The sequence below is a fragment of the Gracilinanus agilis genome, chromosome 5 (assembly GCF_016433145.1).
Source record: "Gracilinanus agilis isolate LMUSP501 chromosome 5, AgileGrace, whole genome shotgun sequence".
In the NCBI taxonomy this organism is placed as follows: domain Eukaryota; kingdom Metazoa; phylum Chordata; class Mammalia; order Didelphimorphia; family Didelphidae; genus Gracilinanus; species Gracilinanus agilis.
Genome location: NC_058134.1, coordinates 65,689,534 through 65,709,394, shown reverse-complemented (window position 1 = coordinate 65,709,394; position 19,861 = coordinate 65,689,534). Strand labels below are relative to the sequence as shown.

Here is a 19,861-nt window from a genome sequence, read left to right as displayed (position 1 = left end):
TAATTTCCATGATGAAAAATATTTGTGTACAAAATAACATACTAAAATTCTGGAGCCATACATGTTTTCCAAGCTTGATACAGGGTATTTGCTTTTGTTTTTTTAAAATGCATACACTCTGTCTCTGTCTCTCTCTCTTTCTCTCTCTCTCTCTCTCTCTCTCTCTCTCTCTCTCACACACACACACACACACACACACACACACACACACACACACTTGTCTGCCTACCATTTTCTTTTCTCTTAACACATGCTCACTGTATTTAACAGGTGCTGAATACAGACAATAAATGCTATGTAATTACAACAGCAACAAAGTTAAAAAAAAAAAAAAAACAACAACAGAAAACCAGCAACAACTTTACTCAAATCAATTAGTTTAGTATTTAGTACATATTTAGCATCGAGCCTCAAACAATACAACAAAATGTTACATTCTCCTGTGGAAACAGTTGTAGCCACGTCAGATTCTAGCGTCAGCCTGGGTGGATTCGCACCCGTTATTAGCGTTCAGCCTTTAAGAGGTCTCCTTGGCTGTGGATGGGCTGGATTTGCTTGCATTTCCATTCTGGGACTTGTAGCTGGTGAAGCTAGGGGTATGAATGGTCTTGATGCTCTTGACACCTTGATTCAAGGACGTGGGAGAGGCGGGGGAAGGGGGGGAAGAGGAAGAAGAAGGAGGGGACGGTCGACCATTTTGAGTCTGTATTGAGAATGCAAGATGGTGGCCTTTACCTGGGTGAGTAGGGTTCTGAAATTTTAAGGAGCCGTTAGAGACAGAAGGGATGTGGGAAGAAGAATAAGCAGTGCGACCTGTTTGGGGGCTGAGAAGGTTAGAGGAAGGAATGGATGATTTAGTAGATGGATTAAGGGGATTGGGAGTATCACCACTAGAAGCGGGCATAGAACTGCTTTTCCCAGAGCTGGGAGAAAAGGCCGGAATCTTAGAAGCAGGTAAGGAAGGGGAAGTAGCCTTCCAGTCCCCACCAGCTTTCTTAGCACTTCCATTAGCCTGCAAATAAAGATGGTGGGAGACAGTTTATCAGAGAGCTCGTAACACGATCAAATCAACAGGGCCTGGCAAATACAACCCTTCTCAGAATAAAAAATGAACAGTTCAAGACCTGAGCTAAGGCTTGCAGTGCTGTCCTGGACCTGGTAGAAACCCCCAAAGTGCACAACGAAGAATGTACAGGATGGGAGGACAAAGAGAGGTAGGGCTTAGGAGAGAGAAGTCACATCAACCCAGCTACCATCGACTACATTGGCCATGCTTCCGGAGTATTACGTGAGGATGGAGATGTGGTGATGGAGGGTTAATGCACATCTAAGGCAATGCATTAAACACAAGTTAGTATCGACAACTTGAAAAGGTGGCTGAACAGCAGGCTGGCTTGATTTCCCAAGCTGCTCTGATGAACCGTTACATTCACCAAACAAAAGTCAACTGGTCTGGCACCTCGTGTTAACAGCTGAAAATCGGAGTTACAAAGTAAAAGATGGTTGGTTGTTTTTATTACAAGCATGCATAAGCGTGGTAGAAGCTTCACAAGATCATCTCGTCATGCCCCCCAAATCCAGGATGCTTACTCAGACCATATTTTACAGAGAAAACACATTATTTGGTATGAATTAAATAGTCAACGACTTGCATCTTAACAGCATTAGCGTCCGTCCAAAATTTGGGGTTTAGGGTAAAACTACCTGTCGATATTGGCGGGGGTCCTGGAGCTTGGGCTGTTTGCTTGGCTTGTCCACACTTCCTTGTCTAGTCTTGGAACTCATTGGGATTGGCATCCGGCTTGTCTGTGAGGTACCACTAGAACCCTGTTGGAAGAAGCAATGAGAGAGAAGACCGATGATGAAACATTTGAGCCAAGGGTCAGAGCAGCTCACACCTTGTGCAGAAAAGCTTGGTGTCAGACGCCATAGACCTACATGCAGGACAGGCTTATCAGACAGACATCAGGAAGGCACACCACTGGTGTTAATTTCCAGAATCAAACAAGAGGAAACTGCGGAACTACTGATCAAATCAAATTTAATGTGGTTATGAGAGCATTCGTTTCACACACCAAATTACTGTCCCAGAATCCTTGCACTGCCCATCACCAATCAGCAGCGGAGAAAAAAGATGGAATCGATTAGCTGTTAGACACCTAACTGAGGGGAGGCTGGAAGGAGGGTGGGAAAAGGAATTGTGGGGAAGAGACAAAAAACAAGCCACCTGAGAAGAAGCAAGTAAATCACAAGACACCTCTTGCCAATGGTGATTATGGCAGATTTAGAAAGCAGCTGGATCTTTTCACTTCTCATCGTACTAAGATACCTTACGTGAGGTTGAAGGTATTGACGTAGGGGGTTCTACAGTGGCGGATGCTTCTTCCACTCCTACCAAGTTTCTGGGAGAGGATTCCTGAGCTACATGGGATGAAAATGTATAAGAGGTGTCCGCTAAAGTTCGAGGGCTCATCTCACTGATTGTATTTTCAAGTTGCTTAATGGTTTGCTCAAGGCTGTCCAGTGTTTTATAGGTATTTTTTCGAATCTCATCAGTTCTAGAAGCTGGCTTTGAAGTCTCTAGGCTGGGTTGCTCTTGTTTTCTACTCGTGTTTTTAGGAGTTTCTTCAGGTAAAGACCTTGAAATCTCAAACCTCTTAGCTTCCTTGTGTTGTTTTAAAGTTCCATCCTCCTCTTCTTCCTCATAAACCACCACTTGCAAGGTTTTCTTTCCTGTCTTAGTTCCTGTCCGGATGGCTTGTGTTAGAGCAGCCAGCTGTTTTTTAGGAAACTTGAATTTAAATTTTTTCTTAGGACTTTCAAATTGGTCCTCTGTAAGATCAGACTTTTCATCTGAGCTTGGAGAACAAGCAAGGCTATCTTGGTTCAGCTCTGACTTGCCTAATTCTGGTCCTTCTGGTAGTCTGGTTTTTGCCAAATCAGGCTGCTGTCCGGGTGTTAGACTGGTCAACTGATTTGAATCTAGACTGTTAAAAAGCCCTTGAGAAGAGTTCCTTGGTCGAGTAGGTTCTTCATTCTCCTCTTCTTCCTCCTCAATTTTTTCCTCTGTCATCATCCGTTCTAATTCCTCATCACATTCCTCAAATATAGTCGAGAGTCTTTTATACGCAGATCGAATGTCCATGGGCTCATCAAAAATGATGATGACTGGTTTCTTATCCAAACAAACCACGGGTTCTTCATTTTCTGTACCTTCTTGTTGGGAGATCACTTCTTTCCTGGCATCAATATTTACTGTTTGTACATCTCCTCCCTTTCTGCTCACTATGTCATGGACTTCTCCACTTGATAGCACCTGGACAGCTGTTTTAGTAATCATAAAAGCAATGTTGTCAGTAGATGGATTCTCTTCCGTTGGAGAACTTGCTATTGATTCACCATCCTCACCAAAGCCCCCGTTGGTATTTTTAGGTCCCTTAGGCCTTAAGACAACTTGGCTATAGTCAAATATGTGCTTTTCTTGGTCTGGAGTTGATTTTACAGTTCCTACAAGATTATGATTACGCAATTGGACTGTTTCAGTATGAGTGGCAAGACTGGCCTTATCTGGGTTTTCATGCCCTTGTTGATTCATTTCTTTTAATTTTCCATAATTCACTATCTGATTCTCAGCTTTAACCACAGTATAATGCATTCCTATGACTTGGGGCCCTTTGCTTCCATCACTTTCTGTTAAGCCAATTCCAGAGAGACTTGGGCAGACAGACACATTTTTCTGGGAACAGTCTTTACTGTCTCTAAGCAAACTCCTATCAGAAGCAGCATTTTCCTTCATTAAATTGCCAGTTTTACTCTCGGTTGACCCTGTTTCATCAGAAACATTATTTTCAGTTTTTCTTTCCCATCTGTCCTTAGGAAGGTCACTAGGTTTTGGAATCCCTGTCGTAACATCGTACACCTGAGAAGGAGGGGGGAAACCACACATATTAATCAGAAATGGATTTGCAAAGGAAAACAGTTAATTTTTCTTCATATATCTAGTGAAGCAGAGACCATACAAACTCACCATTCGAGATTCCATTTGGGAGCGATTTTCATTTGCAACGTCAGATTTCCGTGTGTCTTCTTGGGAAAATTCCAAATTCTGGCAGAACAGTTTGGACAGGTTATACTATAAAAGCACATATGCCCCATCCTCCCGACCCCAAACACGGACTAAGCTAGAATATTCCTTTAAAAACATATTCAAACCATGCTGGTCAAGCATATATCTAATGCCAATCAAGCCTACAGTTATGTTATTACCTGAATTTGTTTTGTTCTCCAACTTCCAAAAATGCCCTGTTTTTGCACAAGATGAAAGTCTCAATTAGCAAACTATTTCACATATTTCAAATTGTGCGAGAGGATCCAAAGCTTATAAAAGAGAGATGAGGCTGCTTTACCCAAAGGACCAGACAGGTAATTCGCTGCTCCTCAGTTCTGGCTGTTTTGTTTTAGCATTATCTAGGAACTGAGAGGCAGCATAAAGTGGTAGGAAGGGCGCTGAACTAGAAGTTGGTAGGCTAAAGTTCTGCTCCTAACTCTGCCACTAACTGGTTCTGGGACAAACTCTCTTTGGTCCCTTTCAGTGTTTAATATTCTGAGACTCCAATGAAGTCAAATTCTGTCTCACTTCCTTTTATGGAAAGGACTCCCTATGACAGAATTTATACGCTGAAATGAGGAAGAAGTCTGAGATTAAGAAAATAAACTCAATTCTTCATCATTTGAGAAATGGAATCTGGAATGGATAATTGTCTATGCTACTAATAGCTGAAGTCATGGGTGAAAATTAAAAGAGAAAACGAATACTACCAAAATGTTAACTGCAAAATAAGGACAGATGCTGGGCAGCAAGGTTGCTCAGTGCATAGAGAGCCCCAACTAGGGATGGGAAGCCCAGGGTTCAAAGCTGGACTCAAGACATTTCTTAACCCCAATTGCCTAGCCCTTGCCATTCTTCTGCCATGGAAAAAATACTTAGTACTGATTCTAAGACAGAAGGTAAGGGTTTAAAAAAACAAAGACAGATACTAGACTATAAAATAGTGGACCATAGCATGTTCCAGATTTAATTATATACTCCTTTATATCCCCCCCCCCAAATGGGCTGAAGAAACATTTCTCTCAGACTACATATTCGCTATGATTTAAAGCTAACATTGACAGAACACAGCTGGTTTTGGCAGTGTTACATTGGCAGAAGCCCTGGCTTTGACACATTTCAGCAGAAGCCCTTAGGTGATCCTGCATAGCTGGTGTTATTGCACAGTCTTGCTGAAAGTAATTGTAAAGAAAAGGCATGGTGGTTACAGTGAGATGAAGAACAAAAGGCACAATCACCGATTTTTAGTCAGAATAATTTAAAACATGAAACTATATATCATTGCCGAGTGAGAGGCAACCCAGTGGAAACCTAAGTTATCTAGATTAAAGAAGGGAAAGATGATTTCAGGACATATTTAGGTAAATGACACACAAACACAGGCTGCAGCTCAAGTACAGAGTTAATCACAAGGAAATGCTACAGGGAATGAGTGTACAATGCCTTGACTTTGGGGACAACTGACCCCAAAATTCAATCGCTTTGATAGCTTCACACATTTGGTCTAACTCGATGGGGGAACATCCTGGAATTGCATTTCAAAGCTGGAAAATGAAACAACACATCTCAAAAATAAAAGACTAAACTCCATCTTGGTTTGTGGCTCTCAGGAGAAATGTGGCGAGAGAGCATTAGAGAGAATTTTTCCTCTACATAGAGTCTCAAAGATTCTTTTCAAAATAAAAACACAAAAACGTTCAAGTAAACTGCAAGAAAGGCAGTAACACACTAAGTGAATAAGTTCAAGATTTCAAGCTCAAATTTGTACAAGACTCATTCTCCTTCTCCACTGAACCTCCATTATTCTGGGAGGTAAAAAAATGGAACAATTCACCCATACTACAGATAATGAAGATGTTATGATCATTAGTCTTTCCTTTGTATCTTTTGTGGAGAGAATGAAGTCTTTTTGGTAAATCCCAGTAAAACATAAGGTTTGTTTTCCTTGTACTTAGTAAGATCTTTGTATTTCCAGTACCTAGTGATTTGCATGTAGTAGGCTCTTCATAAATGCTTGGTGGGGAGGCAGGGGCAGCTAGGTCACTCAATGGATTGAGAGTCAAGCCTGGCAGTCTTGGGTTCAAATCTGGCCTCAGACACTTCCTACCTGGATGACCCTGGGCAAGTCACTTAATCCCCATTTCCTACTCTTTACTGCTCTTCTGCCTTGGAACCATACACAGTATTGATTCTAAGATGGAAGGTGAGGGTTTAAAAAGAAAGAATAAATAAATGCTTGGTGAACTGGATTGGCACTTTGTAGGGTGGAATATTTAAAAGATCCAGGAAAACAGCTGAAAATGATTACCTACATGGCATGAAAAGCAAATAGTTACATATGAAATCTTTATTATTATAGAAAAGAAACTAAGCATGTAGATAATTATGTTCAAATGAACAAATGGACAGGGGCTTCCAAGAAAATAACAGGGTGCTCTGAGTGAGCAGACTCCCCCATTTAGGAGGGAGTGTATGTGTATATATACACATATACACTCATACACATACGGGTATGTATATAATATCAATAAATGCAAACATGTATACCCATATATAATATGCATACTATATCTTTATCTAACTCCTATCTAGTCATGCATTTAAAGAGAGTGGGTGGGAAGGGAAAAAAATGGGAGAACTAGAGGTCCCAGCTCAGGGCTAATAATGACCAGGAAAATAAAGTTAAGCATAGGCATTTGGGTCATTTCTTAAGTTAATTCCTACTTATTTATGCTAGTTGAGAAATTAACTTTCTCTTGTAGGGTTTAAGACAAACAAGTGAAGGTCACGATTCTGGATCCAATTCTTTGAACTCGAATATACCTGTCCAAAGGCATGAAAATCTGGCTCAAGATGGCTGGACAAGAACATTTCTAATTACACAGAATGGACACCAAGACAAGTGCTGGCCACAAATTAGGGCTTTAGTCAATTTTCACCTGTCATTTTGCCTTGATCAAGATAAATGAGGCCGGGGGCTTGAGGGAAGCATTAGAGAGGCTGTATTAAAGGGGTTCATCCTTGCTGCTTTCCACAAAATATTTTATCAAGCAGTGCTTGAAATTCCACAGTAGCCTAGCCTAGATCCTTTCTAGGTGAGCCTGTGGACAGTGACTCATGAAAAACTTTAATTTTTCTGAAACAGCAAAACAGTCTCAAATTGTTTTGCTGAGGCAACTACCAGTTTTTGCCTTAGAGAATTTCACATTGTAATTGAAAAGAAGCTTTAAAAATGAAAACTATGAATCATATATGCAACATTATTGAAACAAGTGGAAAGAGGAATAAGAGTTTATACAGCACCTACTATGTGCTAAGCATAATCATTAAGAATGTCTAAAGTGCATAAAGCTGATCAATCTAGTAAATATTTCTATCAAAGACAGCAGGGCTCTTTGAAGGCTTGACATAGAATGAGGATTCTTAATCTGAGGTCAATGAACTTTCTTTTAAAAAAAAACAAAAACAAAAACCCTACCTTCCATCTTGGAATTCACACTAACTGGTTCCAAAGGGGAAGGCAGTTAGGGTTAAGTGACTTGACCAGGGTCACCAAGCTAGGAAGTGTCTGAGGCCAATTTGAACCCAGGTCCTCCTGAATCAAGGCCTGGCACTAAATCCATTGAGCCATGTAGCTGTCAAAGGTCCATGAACTTTGAAAAGTTTGTGTGTGTGTGTAAACTCTAGTGAAATATAATTAATTATTTTCCTTTGAAATCCTATGTATCTTATCTTACTCATTAAAAAAAACAACAACAGATGCACAGGGTCTATAAAAAAAAAATTAAAGAACCCTGACCTAGAAGATGACTGTGTGCCAGATGGAAAAAGTTAGCCTCCCTGCCTCCCTGGTGGGTCTCCATGGTGAGGCATGGGAAATCCTGGTAATGTTTCTCTTGTAGGCTTTAAGACAAACAAATGAAGTAGATTTCATTATTCTGAATCCAATTCCTTGAGCTTGGACACACTTGTCCCAAGGCACGAAAGCTTCTCACTATCAGGACAAGAACATTTTAATGGCTAGCCCTTCTTCCACTCAACTTGGGTAAAAGGAAGAAAGCATTTTTGAATTCTGGGAAAGTGGAAAAAATGGGGAAAAAAACCACCCCAAGAGGTTCTCATTAAATGAGACTTGACCCTTAATGATCTTGGAACTCTTTACTCTGAGGCTTTGGCAAAAGTTCTCCAATCAACAATTACAATCTTACTAGAATCAGTTTTGATCAGTAAATCACATCACAGATTCATTACTAACACCTTTGCCTTAAGAATAGACACATTTACATATATGTGCCTTCTAAGGGGATATGAGATCCCTAGGTTTGGTGCCTGGAAAATAGCAGGCATTTAATAAATACTTATCGACTAATTGATATATAGATAGAAGGCGCTGTTATAGGACAGAATCAGGTAACCAGAGTTCTCCTGTGGCTCTCATTTAAAAAAAAAAAAACACAAAAAACTAGGATACAACCAAATGTACTTAAACATTAAAACTAGGCTGACAAAAATTTGACTTTCAATGATTTAAAAGAAAATTCAGGGTTTTAGATCCCCTCAGAAATTCACTAAGAGCATCAATCTTACTCCACTATGAGTTCTATGTTAAGAGATACATGCAGGTTAGAATGTCAGAAACATCACATGTGTTCTTGGATCTATGTGCACATCTACTGCTCTGGCCTAAAAAGGATGCCTTTGCCCATTTTCTTGCCAGTTGCAATTAGGAAAAAAATGAATGAGAACCAGTTCATATGGGACTAGTGTCTTTATTCATCCTGCCAACAGCTCGTCTAACTCTGGACAGAGCCTCACTGCACGTAGGGGCTCACTCTTTCTGGTATTTTTCTCTTCTCTTTCTTTAACACACTACATGTGGGATCCAAGCCCACTAAGGCTGTTTTCTTCCCGAATGGTCCCCTCAGCCAGCTTTCTTGAAGATAACAATAAATTATCTCTTCAGCCGAGGAATGCAGAGAAGAGAATGAAAGATAGAAGACACAGAGTGACAAATGAGGGAGACCCAGGTTAGTGTCAGAGCAAGGAAAAAGAAGGAAAAGTCAAGGCCACATGGCAGAAGGCTGGCGCCTCTTTACCTTCCTTTCCTTGGGTTGTGTAACGGTCCCAAGTCTAGTGTCTTTAACGTGACCGTCAGTTCGAGCCTGCTCAACAGGACTGTTTGAATTTACATCCATAAAGGAGCACTTCTGGAATGCCTAAAGAATTAAAATACTGCAGGTTAACATGTATCCAATCATGACTGCTAGGAAAAGATCCAGGAAAACAGAAGTATGGTCCAGAAGGCTTGTGAGCTCTAAGTCCTGGAGCGGAGACACACAGACCTCAGAGCTAACAGAAAGTCCCATTTGGAAACTAAGCTGAAAAGTGGCTCTCCATGAACAGGATGTGTTCAGTAATGGAAATAAACATACATAGGGGCAGGGAAATGACCAGACATGGATTTCCCTGGTAGGTTAAGGAAAAGAAATGTAAATACAACCTACAAAAGTACAAGCAAAATATATCAATTAAAAAGAAGGAACAACATCCATTCTTCACATCAGGAAATATTGCTGCAGGGAGTCAGTACACACATGTTCTGAACTGTTTTTCAGGTAGGGATTTCTCAAAGAATCCCAGAATAGAAAAGCTAGATCTTAGAGATATCATCCAACAAGTCTCTCATTTTACAGCTGATGAAACTAAGGCTTGGAGTGGAAGAATTAAAAGCCAACTGACCAATTACCCACCTTTCACTTGTCTCTGTGGCAATTAGGGTTTCCCCAAATATTAAGTTTCATGAGTCTTGAGATGAAAGAAAATTCTTTCCCAATCAAAATTCTGTTTAACATATATTGATGTATGTATAGGCTTTTTTTGGACCGGGCAAGGCTATCAGCTGCTAGATACGGAGAACAGTCCAACACCTGGACTCCAGTTTCCCTTTTGTTATATAATTTATCAGAGAAGCTATTTTGGATCTTCTGAAAATAGACACAGGATGACCAGTCTTCAAACACATCAATGGGGACAAATCTACATTTCTAGACCTTAACTCCTGGATGAATACTAAGACTACATTTCAAGCTAAAAAACAAAAAAACCAAACCTGAAATGGTCCTTGCCATCAAATAGCTGGTTGGGGGACAGTAACGTAATGTGTATAGAAAGTTAAACACAAAATCTACACAAAGTAATTTCTAGAGAGAAGGTCAAATTTCTGGGGAGAAGGTGACTAGCAGTTGAAGGGAACAGAATAGGAGGCAGCGGGAGGACTTAGCACTGCAGGAAGTGAGACAGAGGTTCTATAAGGACGGAACGTATTTCAGGCATGGGGCACTGCCATTGCAAAGGCAAAAAGATGGAAGGTGGAAGGTAGTGAATGGAGAATAGCTTAGTATTGTTTGAATGTAGCAGATGCGAAGGAGAACAATGCAAAATAAACTGGAAAGGTAGGTTGGAATCCCCTTGGAGAACTTTAAAAGGCAAATATTTGTATTTAAACCTAAAGGCAAAGGGTCCTTGGAGCTTCTAGAATTGGGGAGAGGCATGAACCTTACTTGTTTTATAATCATGAGCTTCATCAATTTGAGGTCTTGGAATTAAGCTCACTAGCTTTGTTAGAAATCTGGAGGAATCAGGCGGGTGAACAGACTTGGATTCTGACTTCCTACCTTTAGATAAGACTCTGAAGGAACCCCCAAAACATGACAAAACAGATGACAGTGGTCCAAACAGCCCTGTTTTTAGATAAGTCTGAACAGTTAGCTGCACTGACTCCTGTTACTATAGCAACCAGGTTATGGCCATTGCAGGTGAAAGGAACTGGGTGCTTTAAACATCCCATGTAGCCTAGTGAAAGGCACATGTTCAAAGGAGAATCTTCAAAGCCACTTGGGGGTTGGACACATAGCAAGGTTTCCTTAGAACACGGAGTTGGCTTCAGGGCAGTATAGAAAAACTATCCTAATAAAATACAAAGAGGATCTATGTAGCTCATCAGTGCAGAGGAAATTCCTAATGTGGGAACTAGGCTAATCCTAGGGATTTTGATTTGGAGTCAGGGTCATATGGCTAGTGTCAAGAAATGGGATTTGAACCCCAGGCCCAATGCTCTCTCTACCCACCATGCCATGCTGCTTTTATATCTCAGTTAAATATCATTGGTCAAACACCAGACCTCTCCATGTTTACTTGTCACTAAATAAACTGAAATATCATATACATTCACATTACTTGTGTGAATAGAACTTGACATTTGATCTGGTGTCACATCTCTGCAGTTTCTGATTTTGCCTCCATCAATTCTCTATAAAAATTGAAAGCTAATTAGTAAAGTGAAGTTTTCCAAAGAGAAGTATAATGAGGTACAGCAATTCCCAGACAGGGTTGAGTATGGCTCTCAACCCAAACCTTCAGCTTTCCAGGAAATTTGAAAGGGGGGAAAATAGCTCTTGAGAAGGAGCTCAGGATTAACAGATGACCAAATCTACCTTTAATTGAGAACATACTTACAGATCAGCAATTCTAAATTTTGTGCCCAGAGAATTTAATCCAGAAACAATGAGGACTAATTTGGCGTAGTCTGAATAAACAGAATCTATCTATTAATGATACAATCATACTCTTAATAACCAGTTCTTACAAAATGAGGTGAATAAGATGGGCAGTATTTTATATCAATTATTTGCTGAGAATTGGGGGGGAGAGAAAGAGAGAGAGAGAGAGTGAGAGAGCTAGCGAGAGAGAGCACATGAGAGAATTAGAGAGAGAGGATGACTCTTTATCTGGTATATGAAATGGACATTCCTTGTGCATGTCTTATAGAAAACTGAAAGCCAAGCTCTGTGACTCCAGGGAGCTCTAATACTAGGGCTAGAAGACAACATTTCTGTACACTGACTGATGCCTTAAAATGCCCTTTTTATCTAAACAAATTCATTCACTTAAGACTTAGATACTGAGGACTACCACTGTGACAAAAGGGAAGACACTGGGCCATTTCAACATGATCTGAACCCCATACCTGTAATTCAGCCATGATTCTATCTCCTTCTTCTTCTTCCTCATCTTTTGTGGAAGAAACTACAGCTGGTGGTGGAGGTTGTGACCGGGTTAAAACTTGTTCTTCTTGTGGACCTTTTGCAACCTTAGCTGGTGGTGTTGGTCCAGCATCTTCAGTGCTTTCCTATATAGGAATGACAGCATCCCCATGATTAAATATGATACCCAACTGCTGATAAATCAAAGAACAAGTGTTTGTGTGCTGAAATAATTCCTCTACACAATATGTTTATTTCTTGGCCCTAAATCTAGTGGGTACAGCTAGTCTACTTGAAATAGGTCTTGGATGTTTCCCCTAAGTCATCATTTGATTAATACAAATGAAGAATCATAATCAAAGTTCAAGCATTTGGTTCAAAAGTTCAGTGTTCGGTACATGCAAAACTGGCCCTTTGAGGGGTTTTCTTTTGTATCTAATGTGAAGGATGGGCAGGGTGAGTGGAAGCAACGTTAAGAGGTGAAAACCCATTTCCCATGTTTCTGTTCAGGCTCAAACAACTGCTTTGACTAATCTCAGTCAACTGGGAAAGATGTACTTTTGTCATTTTTAATCTTCTTATGATGCTCTGGTGAGGAAGCAGCTTGAGATTTACATTTTACATTGTTATACTCAAAAGTCAAGTAAGGATAAGCCTCATGGTTACAGAACTGCTCAGATACACTAAATGCTATTTCTCAAGCTGTAGTGCTATCTGGCAATCCACTTTAGTCCTCTCTCCATTTCTTTTCTCTTTTAAAAAATGGTCTAAGGTCAGGAGTTCTTAACCTTTTTCTGTATGTCATGTGTGTGTCATGCCTTCTTGCCCTCGCCTTTGGCCATCTTGGTGAAACCTACAGATTCCTTCCCAGAATAATGTTTAAATGTCTAAAATACATAGGATTATAGAGGAAACCAAACATATTGAAGTAAACATAACATTTTTGGACATGGCTATCTGGGAATTTGTTTTATGGGGCTATGCATATTTGTCATGTGTTTCCTTTTTCTTCATAAAAATTATTCTGTGGTGGAGATGTGAAGAGACAAGAAATGGGAGGGAGAAATAATAAATACTTGTTTAGGAAAAAAAGTCAAGAAACAAAGATGCAATTTTCCCATTCAAGTTCATGGAAATCCCCCGTCCCCCCAGAATTTATCCACATAACCTGGATTCTGTGGACCCAGCTTTTAAGTCTCTAAATTAAAGCAAAGTTTTATCTGATTGTTTCTTTGCCACCTGGAGATTTATTATTTAATGCTTAAATTATCCAACCTTAGTGGCTGCATTCTCTTTCCTGATGGTATAGACCACATCTCCAGATCGAGTGGTAGTCAGCCCAGATCCTGGAAGATAGCTTCTGCGTGGGGGAGGAGGTGGTGGAGGTGGAGACTTCCCTCCATGCTTCTCCGAATCCTGTTCTGTATTTGGAGATTCTTCTGTAAAAGAATGCATTGCTGCACATGAGTACTGCTCAGGAGAATGTCTAAAAAGGACTGTGCTTTTTCTACAACTTCCTCTCTGGCACTACCCTAGGCTGGCTAAATACTTCTCCATCATCTTCAATCCAATTTCTTGCCATTTAGCAGTTTCTGGTGTTGCAGGTGAGCTGAAAAGCCAAGGCTTCATACTCAGAGTATTCTCTCTGGCCTTTGAAGCCTTAACCCTCTTTCTTCTTTTTAAAATGACCAACCTTTGTGTTGCACTAGGAGGTTTTCAGGGATGCTAAGGAAGATGTCAAAAGCTTTTTCATTCATTCACCTGGATCAGGTTCAAAGGAGGGGAGTGGGACCCAGAACAAAGTGCAGAAGTAGTGACTGGGAAGTTAAAAGGACAGAGAGAGGTGCCATGTGGCAGAGCTCATAGGGCAGCAGGCTAGGTCTTAGGAAGAAGTGGGTTCATGTAGGGTTTCAGACACCAACTAGCTGTGTGACTCTGGGCAAGTTGCTTAGCTCAATGTACCTTAGTTTCATCATTTATAGAATCTGATGTCTTTTAAGGACCCTTCCAACTCTACATTAGAAGATGTATGAGTTTGACTTTCTTTAAGGATATTTCCAACTCTATAGTCTAAGATGTATGAATCTGACATCCTTTAAGTATTCTTCCAATGTCTAAGATGTATGAATTTGATGTCCTTTAAGGACCCTCCCAACTCTACAGTAGAAGATGTATGAGTTTGACTTTCTTTAAGGATCTTTCCAACTCTATAGTCTAAGATGTATGAATTTGATGTCCTTTAAGAACCTTTCTATCTCTACAGTCTAAAATGTATGAATTTGATATCCTCTAAGGACCCTTCCAACTCTGCAGGCTAAGATGCATGACTACTGCTTTAGGGTTGTAGCTAGGAGAAGAAATTAATCATTTTGCGAAGGGTGGAGGGTGGTGGTGGAGAAGAGGCACCAAGATGCCATGTAATTTTAGAAATTATAGGATTGTAAAGCATGGACTAGCAATAGTCAGACCATTCAGGTCACTCATTTTATACATATTTGGCAATGCCCAGTGATTAGAAAAAGCAAATAAATGCCTCAGAAGTCAAATGTGCTTTGAGTATGTTTAGTAAATTGTCGATAACTCCTACTTCCTCTAAAATAGGTCTGGACATTCCAATCCTAATGACCAAGAGCTTTCTTCAGGCCTTTATGGACATGTCAGCTTCCCTGAAGGCAGGTTTTCTCTTCTGAGAAATCAGGGCATGACATCCACCCCTCACAACTTCTCAAAGAAGTTCTGAATAAAAATGAGAGCTATGGGGCAGCTAGGTAGTCCAGTGAATAGAGTGCCAGGTCTGGACACCAGTGGGTAAGTTTGGAGACTTAAATCTGGCCTTAGACATTTCCTAGATGAGTGACCCTGGACAAGTTACTTAACACCCATTGCCTAGCCCTTATCACTCTTCTGCCTTGGAACCAATATATAGTTTTGATTTCAAGATGGAAGATGAGGGCTTAAAAAAAAAGCATCAGTTATGTGTTGGGCATGAGGGATAGCAGAGACAAATGCCTAGCCCTTACTGTTCTTCTGCCTTGGAACCAATACATAGTACTGATTCTAAGAAAGAAGGGAAAAGTTTGAAAAAATGAGAGCTGGGTGAATATTGCAACCTAAATGCTATCAATCATTGTGTTTCACAGACAATTACATATTTTCACAAATGGAGTAATTGGGGTGAGTGGATGAGGATAAGAACAGGTAGAGGTTTTCTTTTCTTAAAACGAGGGGAATTTGAAGAGTTGATCCCTACAATTGGATAAAGGTTTGCGTTCTCTACTTCCATGGCCCATTTCTTTCTTTAACCAGTTCTAGGCAAGGATTCCTGGTCAAATTGTCTTCCCATTTTTTCTCTCTATCTTGTGCCATCTGTCTTACATACCTTATGAACACGGAAAGGTCCAGCTAACTTTTGAAGAATACATATTGCCAGCATCTATTGTGTGAGTTTAGTGTGCGGAGACAACTTCTTGCCCCTTAGCAATATACGGTATCCCCCAAATCAGTGCTTTTGAAAGCTTTAATGACTTCAGCATTACAAAGCTTACAAAGAACATTTGAAATGTTAAGTTATTTAAATATTGACCTTTCTCTTGAAAATTCAATATAAGCATTTTCTTCCAGTATACATACATCGAGCAGACAGAATCTCATAAAAAACTTTCAATGGGCAGTGGTGCCGTGAATAGAGAGCCAGGCAGGAAGTTGGGAAGACATCTTCCTGAGTTTAGATGTGACCTCAAATATTTCCTAGCAATGTCATCCTTGGTAGATCAGAACAAAAAAGGGAGATCTGATCCCACAACTGGCTCACAATTTGATCTGAACTTTGATTAGATTTAATACAAAAAATTATATATATATATAAAACTTTAAAAATTTGCTAAAGATTTGAATAGGTACTGATGTACAGTGTAAATTCATTCACGGTGATAACTGGCTACCAGTTTAAAAATAGAATTTCAGCAAAATTTAAGAATGTACAAAAACTTATAGTGAAAAAATTGTTTATTAAGACTTGCAATGTATAATGATTACAGACTTTCCAAAAATGCTTGTTAAATTGAATTTGAGAATTGCAAAAAATGAGTAGAAAGTACATAAGAATTTAATGACAACTTATTCAAAGATGTGATGTATTATGAAGAAGATTTTCTATGATCTAAAATTTGGATAGACATATGATTATGTAAAATTGTTACTTTAAAAATACTATCATATTAAGTAACAGGTAAAAATATAATTAACATTAGGGTTTCAAAAATTGGAAATAAAAATGATATATGTGTTAAGAATTTGGTATATTTTAAATATGGACATTTAAACAGCATTGTACTTGATTAGGATACAAAAATTATTTTAAAAGTATGTGTGGTGTAGAAGAAATTCATGATCTAAGGATTTACATGCAATTTGTTAAAATGCAATTATATGTAAGAACCAAGTATGTAGATAGCTACAGTGATCACTCGGGTGTGTACTTGCTTAAGAAACTTGTACCAACTCAAGCTCTGTAAAGTGTAAAAATGAATAAGAAGTTAATGTCAACTTTATAACATTCATAATATTGCTCAAAAAATGCAGGTTTCCCTAATTCACCACAATTGGAACACAAATATAAAATAAAAAAGCTGAGGTTTGGGGGGTCTCATGTAAGGAGTGATTCTGACCAGATCATGGCTTTGATTTTACTGGGGTCCACTCTCACTACTGGGGGCTACCCTTGGTAAGGCACTTAACTGTGTTTGCCTCAGTTTCCTCATATGTAAAATGAGTTGGAGAAGGAAAATGACAAACTGCTTCACATCTTTGTCAAGGAAACCCCAAAACGAAGTCATGAAGAGTTAGACACGACTCAACAAGAATAACAAAAACTTTCAGCAAGTGTTATTAGTGACCGAAAGGATTGCCTTTGTAACTTTAACCTTCAAATTATGCAAAGAATGGGGTTTCAGAGTACACTCAATAGTTTTGATGTGACCTCCCTTCCAGATAATTTAATGGGGCCAGATCAAGTGACTCAAGTAGCCAAGCAAGAGGATCCAATTGGTCTGAGAAAATACCACCCAGAAACATGTTACATCCATAATGCATAATTACGGGGAACCCTATCTTGTTGAAATTAAAAATTTGTTATTCATAATTCACAAAGCTCAATGAGTATAAAATAAAGGCAAATAATATTTCAAATGTTATTTGTGTGCTGCATTTATTCTCTGAGATTACAAAAGTTTAAGACTGACCTAAGATGGTGGAATGCAAAGTATTTTGCACAGAAATTGCTGAGTCTCTTAAAGATTTGTTTATTCACTTATTCACTCCTACTGTTCTTTAGGAGCTCCAAGTGGTGTCATTTTTAAAAGGCAGACCAATTTTTATTTTAATCTATTCAGCAAACTGACCGGCAGGTCACCCACAGGAATGACATCAAACCCACAGGAAATCCAGGAAGAGAGTCATTTCCGTTTTTCTTTAATGGGTTCTGTTCTACTACCACTGAAGGACAGAGACTTTCCTGCCTCTATTAGAGTTGATAAACAGGATCAAGCCAACTGAGAACACATAGAAGAGCGTACCTTCCCATTCTCCAATGGTACACAATAAGTATTCTCTCTAGAGATGAAAACCAGATCAGGAAACAGTCATGATTTCTAGTATGCAAAAGTCAAACTAAGGAAATCATAAGATCTCACCTGAAAGTTCAAGCTTCTCCACTGGAGTATCTCCCTTTGGTGAAGGAACAGAAGATGGTGGCATCTCGAGGTTAGGGATGGACTTCATAATATTGGCCTGAGCTTCTTCCAGGAGCTTTTCAAATTCTTTTCCATTATAGTGGTCCAGGTTTTGCCTTTTTTCTTCCCATTTTTTCTCTGCCTTCTGAAGAGAAACAGTAAATTGATTAGTACTCATCAAGTGATTTCTGATGTTTTGAATTCCAGCAGTCCTCATTTGTGAGGGGGCAAGGAAGCAGAGGTGAACAGCAGCATAGTTTTCTGAGCTGGGTATTACGCTGTTAAAAGAAGGAACAATAAACAATGTTTTGATTTCTGTTCCCAGGGGAAAGCAAGTCCACCAGATAATCCTTGCAGAATACAGCCTACTTGAATAAATTTATTTGTCACACCTTCTGGAACTAAGCCGGTGGTCCAAAAGTGGCTTATCTTCTAACCTGGCCAACACACACAGCAAAGTAATAAGAGAAGCCACAATCCCAGGAGGGGACATTTTGATTCACATCTCTAATTTCTTTGGGACAAGGAACTCCCAGTGAAGAAAGGACCTTTACTAATGCAGAATAGTTACTGCTTTACAGTTCACAGTCTTAGAAAGATTGTTCTCTAAGTTGTTTGGAGGCACAGAGAAGATAAGTAACCTGCCTGGGGTCAGGGAGTGGAGACAAGAGGAAAAGCAGTCAGAGAAACAGAAAGAAAACAAACATAGTGTAATGTCAGAGAAGGAGTCATCATGAAGGGAAAGGGACCAGATTGTGTGATTTTAACAGTAATGGGAACTCCCAGGTGAAGAAGGTCTTTCTACTAATGCAATTCAGCACATCTTATATTTTATTGTCTTAGAGAGGTAGCAAAAGCACTGACAGTTTATGTGACTTGCCCAGAGTCACACAGTTCATATATGTCAAAGGTAAGATTTGAACTCAGCTCTGTTTGGTTTAAAGGCTGGCTCTGCACAGTGACTTCTATCATGAAAGAATTAAAAATGTGATTGATGATGTTGAGGGTCCATCAAATCGATCATCCTAAAACCCAAATATGACCAAATTACCCCTTATTGAATAAACCCCAGTTTAGTCAGCTCCCTTCTGCCTCCAGAATCAAATATAAAATTCTGTTTCTCTTTTAAAGTCTTTCAAAACCTGTCATCCCATCTTTCCAGCCTTCTTACACCTTATTCCTCTCAACAGACTCTTTAATCCAGGGACGTTGGCCTCCTGAATCTTCCTTGCACTTGACACTCCATTTCCCAGCTCCAACAGTTTACCTGGCTATCCCCTAGACCTGAAATTCCCTCTCTCCTCATCTCCACCTCCTGGCTTCCCTGGACTCTTTCAAGTCTTAGCTAAGTCTTCTGTAGGAAGCTGTTCCTTAATCTTAGTGCCCTCCTCCTTTGGGAAGGGGGAGGCAATACGCTATTCCTAATTTATCCTGTATTTATCTTGTTTGTACAGTTGTCTGCATGATGTCTCCCCTACTGAACTGCTAGGCTCCATTAGAGCAAAGATTGCTCCCTCCTAGTATCTGTATCTCTAGTGCTCAGCACAGTGCCTGGTATTTATGGGTGCTTGAAAAACGCTAGTTGACATATTGACTGAAGACAGATACAAGAGGATGAAGAATGAGAAAAAAGGCCAGAGACTTAGAAATCATGCAGTTATTGGTGACCATCGACAGCATGTTTATGAATTGAAATCCTAAAAAATCAATTTCAAAACCTTCCCTCCCCAAAAGACTTCTATTTTGTTACTCAATTCTCTCCAAAATCTGGCTTAACCTATTTTCTAACATCTCACGATTTGCCAACACAGATTCTCTACTCTAGTCCACCTGAATGAATTCATTAGATTATAAACTCCTTGAGGGCTGGAACTGACTTTTGCCTTTTTTCCTATTCCCAGCACTTAGCACAGTGTCTTACATGTCTGTCGTAGGTACTTAATAAATGTTTATTGGCTGATTGATCAAAGTCCTCCTAGTAT

General features: G+C 39.6%; 1 protein-coding gene across 1 annotated transcript in view; it reads right to left on the bottom strand.

Moving 5' to 3' along the window:
* Positions 1 to 204: 204 nt before the first annotated feature.
* The window catches only part of KIAA1217 (KIAA1217 ortholog), a 415,980-nt gene continuing 396,323 nt past the window's right edge, over positions 205 to 19,861 (bottom strand). Inside the window, exons 14-21 of the mRNA XM_044678100.1 lie at positions 17,841 to 18,024; positions 13,426 to 13,589; positions 12,135 to 12,296; positions 9,205 to 9,324; positions 4,031 to 4,105; positions 2,330 to 3,913; positions 1,705 to 1,827; positions 205 to 1,012 (exon numbers count right to left, since the gene is read on the bottom strand). Of these exons, the coding sequence (XP_044534035.1) occupies positions 518 to 1,012; positions 1,705 to 1,827; positions 2,330 to 3,913; positions 4,031 to 4,105; positions 9,205 to 9,324; positions 12,135 to 12,296; positions 13,426 to 13,589; positions 17,841 to 18,024 (2,907 nt within the window). The 3' untranslated portion in view covers positions 205 to 517. The remainder of the gene's footprint in view (positions 1,013 to 1,704; positions 1,828 to 2,329; positions 3,914 to 4,030; positions 4,106 to 9,204; positions 9,325 to 12,134; positions 12,297 to 13,425; positions 13,590 to 17,840; positions 18,025 to 19,861) is intronic.